General features: G+C 39.9%; 1 protein-coding gene across 3 annotated transcripts in view; it reads left to right on the top strand.

Annotated features, from left to right (window-relative positions):
- The window catches only part of LOC122808704 (complement C1s subcomponent-like), a 731464-nt gene that overhangs the window by 168968 nt on the left and 547313 nt on the right, over positions 1-15183 (top strand). For all 3 annotated transcript variants that reach the window (XM_044079693.1, XM_044079692.1, XM_044079694.1), the window contains one exon: positions 567-692. In XM_044079693.1, the coding sequence (XP_043935628.1) occupies positions 567-692 (126 nt within the window). The remainder of the gene's footprint in view (positions 1-566; positions 693-15183) is intronic.

Below are 15183 nucleotides of genomic sequence, written 5' to 3'. Positions count from 1 at the left end.
TTCAATGACCAATGATTTATTTTATTTCTTAAGAATGAGATGAATCATGCCTTGGTCAGCTCTACTGAAGATCAGATGGCTGTCACAAGTACATGAACAAGTAAGCATTTTTCTGATAGATGTTTGTGAAGGGAGATGTATGTACTACTTTTGGTATGCAATTCATATGACACGACAAATATAATTAACCTTTGAGCATATTGAAAAAAAAAATCCAGTCTTGACATAATGGCTGTCCTGAATCATTTTTGCTCAATTCTAACAAACCCATACAGTGAAACAGAAAGAAGAAAGTAATGCCTATATACTAGCCACTCGCAGAAGAGCCAGGTGTTTGTGAACTGTATAAGTGTTGTACCCTCCCAACACAACCATACATACACAAATACATGCACAGGCTTTAACCATTCCTTAATTAATTACACTTTTACATTCTTTCCTCATTCATGTGTTTTTTTTCTTTCTTATTCCCTAATACTCTCCTTTCAATTTTTAATAATTCGCCCATTTCTGTACATACAGTTTCCTTGACTAACACTGCTATATATTTTTTTATACTTCCATAGATATCAATGAATGTGAGAACTCCGGAAAGGACATATGTAATCATTACTGTAACAATTATTATGGTGGCTTCCGCTGTGGATGCCATTATGGATACTTCCTTCAAGAGGACCAAACAACGTGTACAGGTAATCTTAAACAATTGAGTCAAAAAGTTATAACAGAAAAATGCACTAAGTAATGTAAAATATAACACCCAACAAACTGGCACAGAGAAGACTGATAATAAATAGAAATGTAGCCTATGGACTATTTGCTTGGTTGTTTTGATAGCCATCTTATTCTACTAGCTAGACCTTCAAAATATTTATGATTTCACTAAACTGAAAAAAGCAACATTTGTGACAGAATAAGATGATTTTTTTCCTTTAGAAATAACACAAATTAAGGCAAAAGGCAAACTGATCCACTCCCAAGTATTTGTTTAGTGCTTTTCCTTATAAAATACAAACTTCCTCAGAATGAAAACTTAAAAACTTGAACCATAGTGGCCAACTCATTTATATATGCACAAAAAAAATGTGATAAATTTTGCCTCAGTTTGAAAACAGCATTTAAAGATATATTACATCTGCAGTTTGTATCACTTGCAGTTTCATATATATTACATACTTTCCCACTGCTAAGCTACACAAGCACATACTTGCATATAATATTGCTAAAATAATTAAAATACTGCTACTAGATAAATTCTTATATATGTAAATAAATGCATATATAGATCTAGCTATCATGCTACCTATAACAAAGCTGACTTTAAACACAGTCTATGCCCCATGAACATAGTTATACCTAGATAGCAAACTTGGCTTTCAGTCTCAAAATAGTACTGACAGAGTCCACACCATTTAGTCCTGGTAACTTATTGCATTGGTTCACAATTGCCATTTGAGTTCCTTAAATTCAAAAAAATCATCTATAGGACCTCCTCTTTCACCTGTATCAACATGATCTATAATAATAATATTGATGTTGATATGTTCTGGTTTTAAAGCTATTTTTTGTCTTACCTATATAAAAACATGGGCATCTCTGACAAATGCCCATGTAAATGACCAGTTTGCTGTTACAATGATATCTCTTTTTCAGCCTCATTGTACAAAAATGGGCTAACTGGATTTCATTACTGCTCTAATATGTATTTACATTGTGGGTGATGTCCACATTTACTCATTTTCCACACAATTCATCATACTTAGATTTTTCTAACATAATTTTAATACTTACATCCTTTTTGTAAGATATACATGGGCCCACCTCCACTAATTTCTTATAATCTGGGTCAGTGTCAAAAACACACCGATTTTTGTAATAATTTCTCTAATATTACCATATTGCTTATTAAATGTTAAAATCATTGCATTTGTATGATCCACGTTAGGAGTATTAGATATAATATTCATGTTAGTGTGTCTAAGTCCAGCAATGGTAGGAAGTGTCCCCTAGTTCTTTTCTGAGTTACCTCATTACCTGTGTTGTCTATAAACCATGTGGAAGCCTCTACTAATCAGCATGTTTTTAAGAATATTGGTCTGAAAAACATATTCATCATTATCTGATACCATTCTAGCAAGATGAACATATTGTCTATTGACCAGAAACTTTTTTTTTGGTGCAGGGGATGCCCGCTCGTAAAGTGTAATAGTGTGTTAGAGTACATTGGTTTCTGTAAATAGTAGTATTAAAAATCTCTGTAGTTCTAAATTTTAAAATAGTGGCATCCAAGAAATTAATAGTCTCAGTACTTGTATGGATAGTAAACTCCAAAAATGTTGTGGTACCACACATGTAGTTAAAAAACTAATTTAGTTTTAAAGACCTACCGTTCCGAAAAATAATAATATCATCCAGGTATCTACCATAAAGTGTCCAATATTGAGAATATGGTGAATTGATGACAAGTTCATAGGTTCATAGGTAGGTACTAGGCTATCTTCCCAAGGACATTTATAAGCCTAGCCAGTGTGTGTCAGCTTTCGCCACCCCATTGATTAATTAACTGAGCCTCTGTCAAGAAGAGCCAATGAAGTGATCCCAGTGGTGTATTTTCTGTTACCCATCCACTTGTCAGGGTTTCTCTTGAAGAGTGTTAGTGAGGGGCTCTGCCTAATGTATTTAGGAATTTTGTTCCAAAGCATGGGGAGTCTCTGTAACAGGAATCTATCACTCCAGCATGTTCTATTTATTGTTGTGGCAAGGTTTAGCTCACTAGAGCGAGTGGCTCGGAGTGACTTGGATTTCTTTAGGTGGAGCATGTCCATCAATTTTGAGTTGGACATGGGTTTGTAAGTCAGACAGAGATCACCTCTGAGTAAGCGATATGCCACTGAGTACAGTTGGAGATTTTCCAGTCGGGCTGCATAGGACATATGTTTGAGGCCAGTAATCCTCTTGGTGAGGTACTTTTGTGTTCTTTCCAGCTGTTGGAAGTGTCTTATGAGGTACATCCCAAATGGGGCATTGTTCTCTATGATGGGTCTGATGAGTGACAAGTAGAGGGGCACTATGACCTCTTTATTTCTAGATGTGAACCCTTTAGTAATTAGATGGGCTACATAGAAGTATTTCCTAACTACTTTGGCAATATGATTGTCAAAGGAGAGATTACTATCTACCTGGGTCCCCAGATCTCTTATTACCTCTTCTGCATTAAGCGGGCTGCCACCTATGTGGTAATTCATGGGTGTTTTGTTTTTTTCCAAATGGGATGACTATGCTTTTTTTGGCATTTAGCTTGAGGCCATGACATTGACACCAGGAGTCCATCTCAGTAAGGCCCTTTTGGAAAATGTCTGTGTCAGCCGGAGAGTCAGTTATGGCTCCCAGTTTGCAGTCATCGGTGAATTTGGTTAGCCATAGTCCTCCTGTGGTTGCCTGTACTTCTGAGAAGTATATGCTGAATAATAGGGGTCCCAGGACCGAGCCTTGTGGGACACCACTTGTGAGTGGTTTAGAGTCGGACCTGGAGCCCACTATTCTTACCGTGTGAGTTCTGTCTGTAAGCCAGTTGGCAACCCATCTCATGACATAGGGGGTTATGTTCAGGCTGGTGAGTTTTTCTATAATTCCCGAGTGGGGAATGGTGTCAAAAGCCTTGGTGAGGTCAAGGTAGGCTGTGTGAACTACCTTCCCCTCATCTATGGCCTTGGTGACTGTCTCGAAGAAGTCAACCAGGTTTAGTAGGCATGATCTGCCCTTAACAAAGCCGAACTGGATCAGGTCAAGTGTTTGGATGTTCCCAATGTCTTTGTTAATGAATTCCATGATGATGCACTCCATAGCCTTGCAGACCAGGCTAGTCAGGCTTATGGGGCGATAGTTACCAGGGTCAGTTGTGGCCCCTCCTTTGTGGAGTGGAATAACCACTGCTGTGCACCATTCTATGGGCATGTAGCCTGTGGAGAGGCTGAGGTTGAACAGTGTGTTTAGGTGGGGGGTTAGTTTGTTCTGTAGTTCGTGCAAGACGCAGCCTGGGACACCATCTAGCCCCATTGACACTGTGCTTTTGGCTTTTGAAAGGGCTGTTTCCACCTGTGCGTCTGTGATTTCTGGGACACTACACTTTTCCGGTATTGTTGTGAGCCCTTTTGGGGGTGAGGGGGGGAGGGTGAAGTTTGCACTGAATCTATCTGCCAGGATGTTGGCAATATCAGTGGGTTCAGTATATTTTGTGATATTTTGCACTAGCTCAGAGCACATCTGTGAGTTGCCACTTAGATTCTTGACATAGCTAAAGAAGGCTTTGTGGTTATCTTTCAAATCCTTGGCTATTTTTCTTTTGAAGTTAGCCTTGGAGGATTTTATGAGGGACCTTAGTTTCTTACTGATACTTATCAGGGATGTCTTTCCTTCTTGGGATTTGTTTTTTTTCTGAACTAGTTTCCTCCTCCTATTGTATAGCCTGTTTTTGGCAGGGATCCACCAGACTGGTTTCCTTCTTTTAGGGGAGTGAGTCTTGGTTTTGCTAGGGATGGCACGATCCATGCATCCTTGTAGGTGCTCATAGAGTGCATTTGTAAAGGTTTCTGCATCTTGGACACTGTTATCCTTTAGCGTGGGGGCTGTGAAACTTACCACCTCTGTCGTAAGTAATGTGAAGTTTGCTATAGAAAAGTATTTCACTGTGGTTTCCTTGGTTGGAGGTGGTGGTGTAATGTGGACATCCAGAGTGATTAGTTTATGGTCTGAGCTAACCAGTGACGGGTTGACCTCCAGTGTGGAACACCTGTCACCCATGTTGGTGATGACCAGGTCCAATATGTTTTCACCTCTGGTAGGGGAGCTTACCAGCTGGTCCAGGGCATTTGAGTTGATAAATTCCAGGAAGCGCTGGATCTGGGAGTTTGTACTTGAGTAGTTTTTCCAGTTAACAGTAGGGTAGTTGAAATCACCCAATATCAGGATGTTCGGTAGGACCTTTATGTTTTCCAGTGTCTCCAGAAAGGCAGAGTGGTGGTCCTGGGTCATGGAGGGTGATCTGTAGCAGGCCACAATTTGCATTGCAGATTTGCCTGATGTTAGTTGCACATGGATGATCTCGGAGGTATCATGCTGTGCCACTAACCTGGAAGTGTAGGTATCCTTGATGAATATGGATACACCCCCTCCTTTTGTGTTTTGGTCCATGTTCTGTGGCCAAAATGTATGGTATGAGTTGTAGCCCAGTAGTGCTGGGGTGCTCTTTGAAGCCTTGAACCAGGTTTCAGTTACTGCACAGATGGCAATGTTCTCCATACTGAGGAGTGCTTCGAGTACGTGCATTTTGCTCCTGGCGTTGAGAAGCATAACCCTTATTTTTTTATTTGTGCTGTTTATGGAGGTGGGTTTGACTTTTGAGCCTTGCCTAAAAAAGGCACTATGAGGGCAGCAAGAGCCTTAGCCAGTATTCAAAAGCCTAGGGGTGACAGGTGCAAGCCATCTCTTGCAAAGCAACGAGGCCTGTCAAGCATGTCATCCCAGGCTGACAGACACTGAATCCCCTTTGAATGACACCAGAAGCTTAGCCAATTGTTGAAATTGATAATTTTTTCTTTATACTGCGGTATCATTCTTGGTGAGGGCAGTATGCTACTCAGGGTCAGAGTCATAGCCGCTTGGGCTACATCATCAGTGATCTCTTCCATGTCTCTTTTCATGTAGTTCAGAGAGGTATGTTTCAGGTCATTCACACCAACATGAACAATGACAGAGTCATATTTGTACTTGTTCTGGAGTGACCTGAGTGCTTGTGTTATGTGGCAGATTCTGGCTCCCGTCAGGCAGCTAACAGTAACTTTCTCCTTGTCCACCCTAGTGAGTGGGACGTCAGTGTGCCTGACTATAGAGTCGCCTATTACTAGTGTATTGGGTATGTTATTTTGCCTTAAGGGCTGTGATTGTGCGGCACACTGATTTTGTGTTTTATGTGTTGTCTGGTTTGTGACGGGAGGTACAGGTTTTTTGGGTGTCTGTTTTGGAGGATTGTGATGCATTTGCAGGTTTTTATTTAGAGCCTCCGAGTATGATTTAGTGTATTTATGTGTATTTTTTGCCAGTGCTGGTATAATATGTCTATGTGAGGCTGGAGGTGTGGTGCAAGTGTTAACCTTCTCCTCATGACTGCCTGTTCCAGTCTTGGGTGGAGAGAGCTTAGCCTCCAGTTTAGCTATATAATTGCATCTCTCGCATATGTTAATGTTTTGTGGTAGGAGGAGAGGGTTTTCTGTGTACATGAGGCAGTTGTAACATTGCCTCAGGATACCCAGGTTCACCAGCTGGACTGGACAGTATACCTAAAATTGCCCTTTAGTCATGCCTGAATAGTAGGGTGAGCTGCTTAGTCATCTGGTTGGTGAGGAGTGAATAATGAGCCTTGCCCTGCTGGGCAATCAAGTGTCGGGGTATATTAGTGCTTACTATTAGGTCTGAGCAAGTGCTGGACTGTAGGATGCTTTTTAAGTGCTTAGGTTGAGAGTTAGACTACTTTCAAGGGAAAAACTGAAGAGGGAACTTGGTGGAGCCAGGATAAATTTAGCCCTAGCTAACTGGCGCTGCCCGGATGTGCAAAACCGTGCAAACGTGTTTTTTACAGAAGGGAAATGAAAGAGATACAAATTAGCCCAAAATGGCCTATAAACTACTAACTTCTGGGCTGGAACCAGTCCTCCAGGGAAAGATGGCTGCTCAAAGTTCCCTCTCTCACAGGTGAACAGAGACACCTCCCTCTATCCAAGTAAGGTATGGGCAACTCAAAATTGTAACACAGCCCTGAATTCAGCACTAGCCTGAAAACTGGACTATAATAGCTTAAAAAGGTGGAAAACAAGAAACATTTTTTTTTGAAAATATAAGGCAAAAACAGTAAACAATACACTTAAAACAGCTTTAAACGACTACAAACAGTAAAAAAATACACTTAAAACAGCTTTAGATGACTACAAGCAATCAGAAAAGGCTTTTAAACAAATTACCCAATTAACCAGTAAAAAAATCTCAAAACTGAACCCTGTTCCTTTAGTCTTCAATCAGACAAGTTTTAACTTCACACTCCTGCGTGTGTTTACATGTGAGTGTGAGCCACTACATTTCCCAATATGCCAGATCTGTATTTGCAAAAATGGGGGCACATACTAACCCCCATGGCAATGCCTCTACACTGTTTAACTATTTGATGTTCAAATGTAATGAAGTTGTTCTCTAGGACCACTACCACAAGTGCCCTGATGGTGAGAATCCGATCATGGTTCAGGGTTATGCTATGGCATAAAAAGGTGTAAAACCACTCAATATGCGCACACACACACACACACACACACACACACACACACACACACACACACACACACACACACACATATATACATGTATATATATATATATATATATATATATATATATATATATAAGCAGTGCACAATTCACAAGCTCTATTTCATCCTCTTTATTGTTTGTTACAATGTCTTGTCTATTTCCACTTTAAGTTAAAAATTGTTTTTAATTTTTGTCATTGTTTGTGTGATGTGGTTCTTAGTGCAAACACAAGAAAAAGAGGAAAGAATGGCAGGTTTCCAGGTACTTGTCCCATAACTATTCATGTGGCAGCACGTGTACGTGTAAGGCTAGAGTATTGAAGGTCATGGGTTCTAGTACAGGCTCTGCAACCTTTCTTTCACTTTTACTGTAATAACCACATTACTTGTGTTTACCTTATTCAAGCATCAGTGTGCACTGCTGCACATCGTGCCCTTATGAGCACCAGTGGAGATGAAATATTCAATAAAGCAATAAATGTTTTTCATAGGTCTAATTACACCATAAGCAGGTGATTTTCATTGTGGTGGAACTATTCAATAAGATATAAAGCATCCATGTAGCCTCCATTTTGTTTTTTCCTGAATACTTCAATACCATGAGAGTAGACAGACAAGAAAATATTAGCCATGAAATAAGATTCTGTCAACTGCTACATTTGCAAGGTAAGTCCTAAACGTAGAATATATTCCTTAATAATAATATGTCATATCCTTGTATTTCTCAACTTGGTGCAGTAATCAGGTAAATAGTGGTGGATTTGTACAAAATGTACTTTATCATTTGATACTTTTAACTGCACCTTTTGAGTGATGCACCATATAGAACAAACAGTAGAAGTGGGGATTAAATAAACTTGATTTTTAGCTGTGTTTATCTGGTTTGTGTGAAGCGTAGTGGGCCACCTAGGAAGCAGACAGCCCAAAACAGAAACTGGATACATTCAATGAATGTCCTTGGCCATTGTGAAAAAACAGCCTTGACTATAGATGGTACTGGGTTCTCATACAGAATGTGCTTGTCAGACATTAGCAATGTGACTTGCATTTATGCACTGCTTACCTATGCGCAAACAGGTGTAACTCACATATGTGTACACTCTGTTAACCATCACGCAAATCTGCTGCTCATTGCACTATGGAACTGCATATATCATGTTTTCTTACTGGTGTTTATTGTCCATTTCCTTTGTATGACATAAAAGTACATGTGGAAACATAGCAAACTGAGGGCACATTCTAAGTATATGTCATATATTCACAATACATACATGTGATCCCTTCCCCCATCAAGCAGTGCAACCTTTGGGGTCTCAGTATTTTTTTACACATATATATCAACTACAGTACAAAGTGTAATATATAATGTTATGTGCTCCCTCATGGATAGGGCCAGTCAGCAGTGTTGGCAACCTTGCTGTGCTAAACTCAAACATCCAACTTTGATCAATAAGGGTACTTGTGTTTTTATACAGCTAGACTGTTACACACCTTAGTGCTGTTAGGCTACTGGCCAAATATGATCCTATTAATCTATGTGCCTATGCAGGCCTCCCAACCTTTTGTCTCCCACATGGCCTGCTGATGTCATTTACTATAGGTTCACCTGAAACCATATAAAAGACCGACTTGTGCCATGATGTTTGCATAAATGACTAAGCTCTGTAGTCTGTGTACTTATATAGGTAGGGGTTCCATTCTCACTGCAGTCAACTTTGTGTCTGTGTGTGTGTGTCTGTGTGTGTGTGTGTGTGTTTAGGCAGAAGAGCAAGTGTGCATTCTGCAGTCACCAACCCAATCCCATTAATTGACAGTATTTTGATACCTGCATCTGTTAACATATCCATTTCAGGCTGTGCTGATGTTATCCACTATAAGCTGACCTGTAGCCGTGTAAAAATCAGATGTGTGCCATGGTGCTTGGGTAGAGTACTGTGTTCTGTAGTATGTGAACTTAGATAGGTAGGGATTCTGTTCTCACTGCAGTCAAATGTATGTGTGTGTGTGTGTGTGTGTGTGTGTGTGTGTGTGTGTGTGTGTGTGTGTGTGTGTGTGTGCGTGTGTGCGTGTGTGTGTGCCTACTCAGCAGAGCAGATGTGCTAGCTTGCGGTTACTTCTCCAATAGCATGGCTTGCCAGTACTTTGATACTTGCACCTGCCTACACATCTATTTCATGCAGACCTTCCAACCTCTTGTCTCCCATATGTTTTCTCAGTGCATTTAACTGTGTGTGTGTGTGTGTGTGTGTGTGTGTGTGTGTGTGTGTGTGTGTGTGTGTGTGTGTGTGTGTGTGTGTGTGTCTACTCAGCAGAGTGGATCTGCTATCCTACAGTTAATTTGCCAATGGCATTGCTTCCCACTATTTTGATATTTGTACCTGCCTACACATCCATTTCATGCAGCTGTCACAACCTCTTTTCCTCCACATGACCTGCTGATGTCATCCACTATATGTTGACCTACAGCCATGTAGAAGTCAGATTTCTTAGGTTCATAGGTTCATACATGTTTACTAGGCTAAGGACCACAAGGGCCTTTTTAAGCCTGGCCATGCCTTCCAAATCTCTGACATGTTCTGGTACCCTGGATAAGTGTAAGCATGGGCCCTAGGAGATGAACCATTTACAGGTTACCTGTGTCCATAAGAGACATAGGTGCCAAACCAGGCATGAATTTCCAATTTCCCATCAAATTCTCCAAGTTGCACTTGACTTGGGTTAGGGAGGAACTCTGCTTCACAGGAATGGGGAGACTGTTCCATAGACAAGGTAGTCTCTGAGATACATAACTATCTCTCCAGCAGGTCCAATTTATATCACAGACAAGGATTAAGTCTTTAGAACAGGCAATTTTGATGCTGTTTGTTTTGTGGATATGCAGGAGGCCCATCAGAATGGGGTCTGATAATGACCTGTATGTCAGGCATAGATCTCCCCTGAAAACACAAACTCCTCCTACTGCACCCACCACTGTCAGGACCTAAAACAGCTTTCCTGGCTGGAACTCCCTAACACCTTAGCTCTAAAACAACTTCTTCTAGCTCACCAAATACTGTGCCAAACTGACAAAACTCCAGCCTTACAAGACCTGATCACCCTGTATTCCAATAACTAAGAACCTAGCAGTGGCAGCTGCTGAGTTAAAATCGAAGGGGGGCTGCAGGAGACAGCTGAATGGGTGGGGCCAATGGGAATGGGTGTGGCCAACTAGAAAGGGGAGGGGCTATGCTCAAAACCACAAAACCTGGAACTTTAATTAAATACGCTGCCCTGGGTGCCAAACTGTCATTATGAGAGTCCAGTCAAGACAATGTGAAGTGTAGAAGAATATTTCAATGCATTAGCTGCATGACAGCTTACTTAATATCTAGATGGAAACAAAAAGGCTGTGAGGCATGAAAAAAATAAATTACTTTTTAAAAACATTACTAGAATGCCAGTCAAAATCAAGTACAAGAAAAACAAGCAGCACTCAACTTAAACCACTTCTCCTTCCACTGCAGTCCTAATTATAATTTATATTCAGCTTTATTAAAGTACCAAGTAACATGCTGAAAGTAGCAATCTCTGTGATACCCCACTTGTAAAAATGTTTCTTATCCAAAAAAGACCTGCTGCCTGACAACAACTATCTACTTGTTTCATGGGGAAAACATGATCAAAGTAAAAAATGAAAAGCAAACAAGAAACAAGCTCAAGATACATTACTTAAAGGATTACTGCACAGGTTATGGACCACACATGATAGATTGGCATTCTGTTTAGTTTACAGGTAAAGCCTGCAAAGATAACTGCAAGTCTCCAACAAATGTAATGAGATTCTTAAAATAATAATGTAATCCTGTCCTTTATTACAAATACTGTCATATGCATTTCAATGCCCAAGTCTTATTCATTATCTAGTTATGCAAGTATTCTCTGCATGGCTACAGAAAGGCTTTCACTATTGGCAATTCTTTAACAGTATGCTTATTAAAGCTTACTTGCATCTTACAATCTCAGACAAGCTTACCTGATGGCCATTAAAGGATTGCTACTTAAACACAGAGCAACAGGCACTTTATGAGTAATAAGAATAAATCAACAGTATAAAAATATGACAAACCAGAACATTCTGCAAAATCAAGGACGGAATAAAAGTAGTACTTGTGTCTGCCTTGGATCGGGGAATACTCTGCACATTTACACTGCATAACTGCTCCTTGCCTTGCTTGGACACATCCAGAGTCACACTACATGAGGCAGTGGGGTGCAACAAGTATGTCACAATTTGAAATGTCTCTGGCTGACTGTGATGGCCCTGACACATTTGCCATACCTCTCAACCTCAGAGCAAGAAATCTGGACAAAGCCATACACAGAAGTGGGCAAGGCCCAAAAATAAGGACAATTTTAAATATTGCTCTTATAAACTTAGAAAAGTACTAGAGTAGTAGGTCTTGCATTAGTATGAATTTCTGAAGGGTATGAAATCTGAAACACAAATGTCTGTCATTATTTTCTAACTTCAGTCTTTAATGATTTGCTACTAATTTGCCAAAAAAACACAATTTTATGAATAATGGACCAAAAATGTGATGCAAAAATATAAAAATAGCCACACAATACAGCTGGGAACCTGTCAAAAAGGGACACTTTTTTAATATTAGTACTGCTAACACGAGCAGCTGACAAAATAAAAGACTGTGCATGCATTTCTGAAATAAAAGTAATCTATAACTCTGATTATTACAGTTATTTCTTAATTGTAAACCCTCCACGTTTTCTTCCAAAATTGCCATTTTGTGGCGGGATTATTAGAGGAAGAGCAACTTTTTGAGCCAAAATCGGGGACAGTTCAGAGGTTTGGATATGCCTAATTCTTTAAAGCAATTTATTTGCACATACCTCTTAACCTGTTAATGCAGGAAATCTGGACAAGGCTAAATATACTTATAAACAGTACAAAAAAGTGTTGTATAAACTGAGACAGTTGATCGAATAACAGGTCTTGCTTTAGCATGCATTTTTCTGAAGGTTATGAAGTCTGAAACTCAGTGTCTGTCATTATTTAGTGACTTAATTCCTTAATTATTTGCCAGAAAACCACACATTTAATGGGGAACAAACCAAAAATAAGAAGCAAAAATCTATTCATTCTGTGAAAATCTGGACAGCTGAGAGGTATAATTCAGCCGGGGTTGTCTTTGAGTTTTCTGCCCTTCCACCTCACAAAATCATGGTCGAATGGAGCCTCCCTCCTTCAGCTATTCCAATGAACCATTACTTGGCTATTTCACCCCATTTCCCATAAACACTAATGTGCATACTGCTTTACTTCTACGATGATTTGGACTTCATTTGAAAGTTTTATTGCATTTCAGCACAAACACTAAGACATCTGCTATACAAAGCAATGCAATCTCACAATGAAAACAGACTTAGCATTAAAACTTCTCTGCCCTTGAAACTCACATTCACTGAAACAGCATTGAAACCTACATTCAAAGAAAATACATTTTGTCAGTGACAGATAAAGATTAACTTTGGGCTGTTTTCAAATCATAGCCCCTTGCACATGAAGCATAGTGGTCTTTGATGCACCTTTCTGATTTTATTAAATTATATTCCTTGTACAATATAGTACAGCTGTAGAGGGCATTTTAAATTTGTTTTGAACATTTTTCCAGTAAACAATGAAACAAAATGCATGCACCAATAATGACAAAACTGCCCAATTCAGAACATTTTTCCAGTAAACAATGAAAAAATGCATGCACCAATAACGACAAAACTGCCCAATTCAGAACATTTCTATCATAAAATCTACTCAAACTTCTACAGCCCATCAGTATCAGTAAATATGCACAATCTCTGAAGAAGTAAAAGTCATCTAAATAATTCCACATTAAAGAAATCTGTAACTAATGAAGCGGTTGCTGCTAGCAAACAACTTTATATGTCATTGTTTCCTCTACAAATAAAGTGTCTGTTGCCCTTGAAGAATAAATTGCCTATGTTTCATTAAAAAATGATAAGCTAGTAATATTGCAATAGTGAATGGATGGCAAACTGATGACAGGTTCAGAGTTACTAGGTATCTTCACCAAAAAGGACTGCAGCATCCACCCCTTTACAATACAGTACAGTATCAGCAATGCATCAACCTACTGTGGGAGTAGAACCCACAATCTTCTGCATCAAAAGCAAGTACATTACCTGTTGTGCTATTAACAATGCAAGCAGACTTAGCATAAGCATCACTAAACTTTTGTCCCCCCCCTGCAGCTCTCAGCTTCTTGTAAAATCTACTTGACACTAAGCTGTATCTCTGAACTTTGCAGCACAAGAAATCTGGAAAAAGCCAAAATTTAGGGGGGAGGGGGCAAAAGACCAAAAACAGGGACACATTTTAAACATTGCTTGTATAATGTTGGAAAGCTGCTAGAATAAAATGATGTGTTCCCACCATACATTTCACTGCCAAGCATTGAACCCAGGACCCTGTGCAAAACCGTCAGAGCAACATACCACTATGCCAAATCAGTTGTCTATTTTATGAAAGAGGAAGATTGAAACTTACATGGCTACATTCAGTGAATTCAGTTCTCACCATAGCTGTCAACATCTTAGCACAAAACACCTGAACACAGCCAATAATGGGGGAATACAGCCCCCAAACATATTCAGTGAATTCAGTTCTCACCATAGCTCTCAACCTCTTAGCAAAAACACAGACAAAGCCAGTAATGCAAGAATACAGCCTCCAAACATATTCAGTGAGTTCAGTCATCACCATAGCTCTCAAACCTGGCACAAAAAACCTGAACAAAGCCAATAATGGGGGAATACAGTCCCAAAAATAGGGACAAATTTCAAATATCAATCTTATAACCTTAGAAACTTGCTATAATAATAGGTTTTGTGTTACCGTGTACTTTCTGATGAACATGAAGTCTGAAATTCCAGTACTTATCATTTTTATTTATTTAACATTTGTTAACCAGGAAAGTCTGATATGAAACAAAAGCCAATTTTTGGCAGAGGAAGAAACACTCCAGACATGTCTTTGGAAGATGAGAGGACACCAGAGCTAACCCACACAAACATAGGGAGGACATGCAGACTCCACATAGAAGGCACCCTAGCCAAGAATCAAACCAGACAACCTGTAGCTGTTAGGCAACAATGGTACCACTGCACCACTGTACAACTGGCTGTATTGAGAAGCAAAAATACAGAAACCACAGATTTTATGAGGAACAGAACAAATATGAGGCAAAAATCTGCATTTATTTTACAAATGGTGGTGGGTAGGGAATTCAGGCTCTTGCCATTTGGGCCCAAGGTACAGGGTTCAAGCCTTATTCTCTACCCACCACCATGTAGAGACTGGGGCATTTCACACACACACACACACCTGCAAAGTCCATCAAGCTTTGAGCTGTACAATCCATTCCTGCAAAGTACATCAAGCTGCACAATTCATTCCTGCATCGTCATAGGCAAGTCACACACACACACACACACACACACACACACACACACACACACACACACACACACACACACACACACACCTGCAAAGTCCGTCAAGCTCCAAGCTATAAAATCCATTCCTGCAAAGTCTGTCAAGCTGTACAATCCATTCCTGCACCATCATAGGCAAGCCCTTCCCATGAGAGCACCCAAGGCTCATCCTATCTGTCCCGCGAGACCACCCTGCCTGCAGACATTGCAGTCCGATCCCCTTCCAGTCTATGCAGTTCTGACTGCATAGACTGCTGGGAAACTGTACACGTGCATGTTGTCTTTTAAATCCAGACTGCTGGTGGAGACAGTCTGGATTCTG

Source organism: Protopterus annectens, chromosome 8.part0 (assembly GCF_019279795.1).
Source record: "Protopterus annectens isolate FY-2018-M chromosome 8.part0, PAN1.0, whole genome shotgun sequence".
Taxonomy (NCBI): Eukaryota; Metazoa; Chordata; order Ceratodontiformes; family Protopteridae; genus Protopterus; species Protopterus annectens.
The sequence above is the reverse complement of the archived record's forward strand: the minus strand, read 5'-3'. Positions and strand labels throughout refer to the sequence as shown.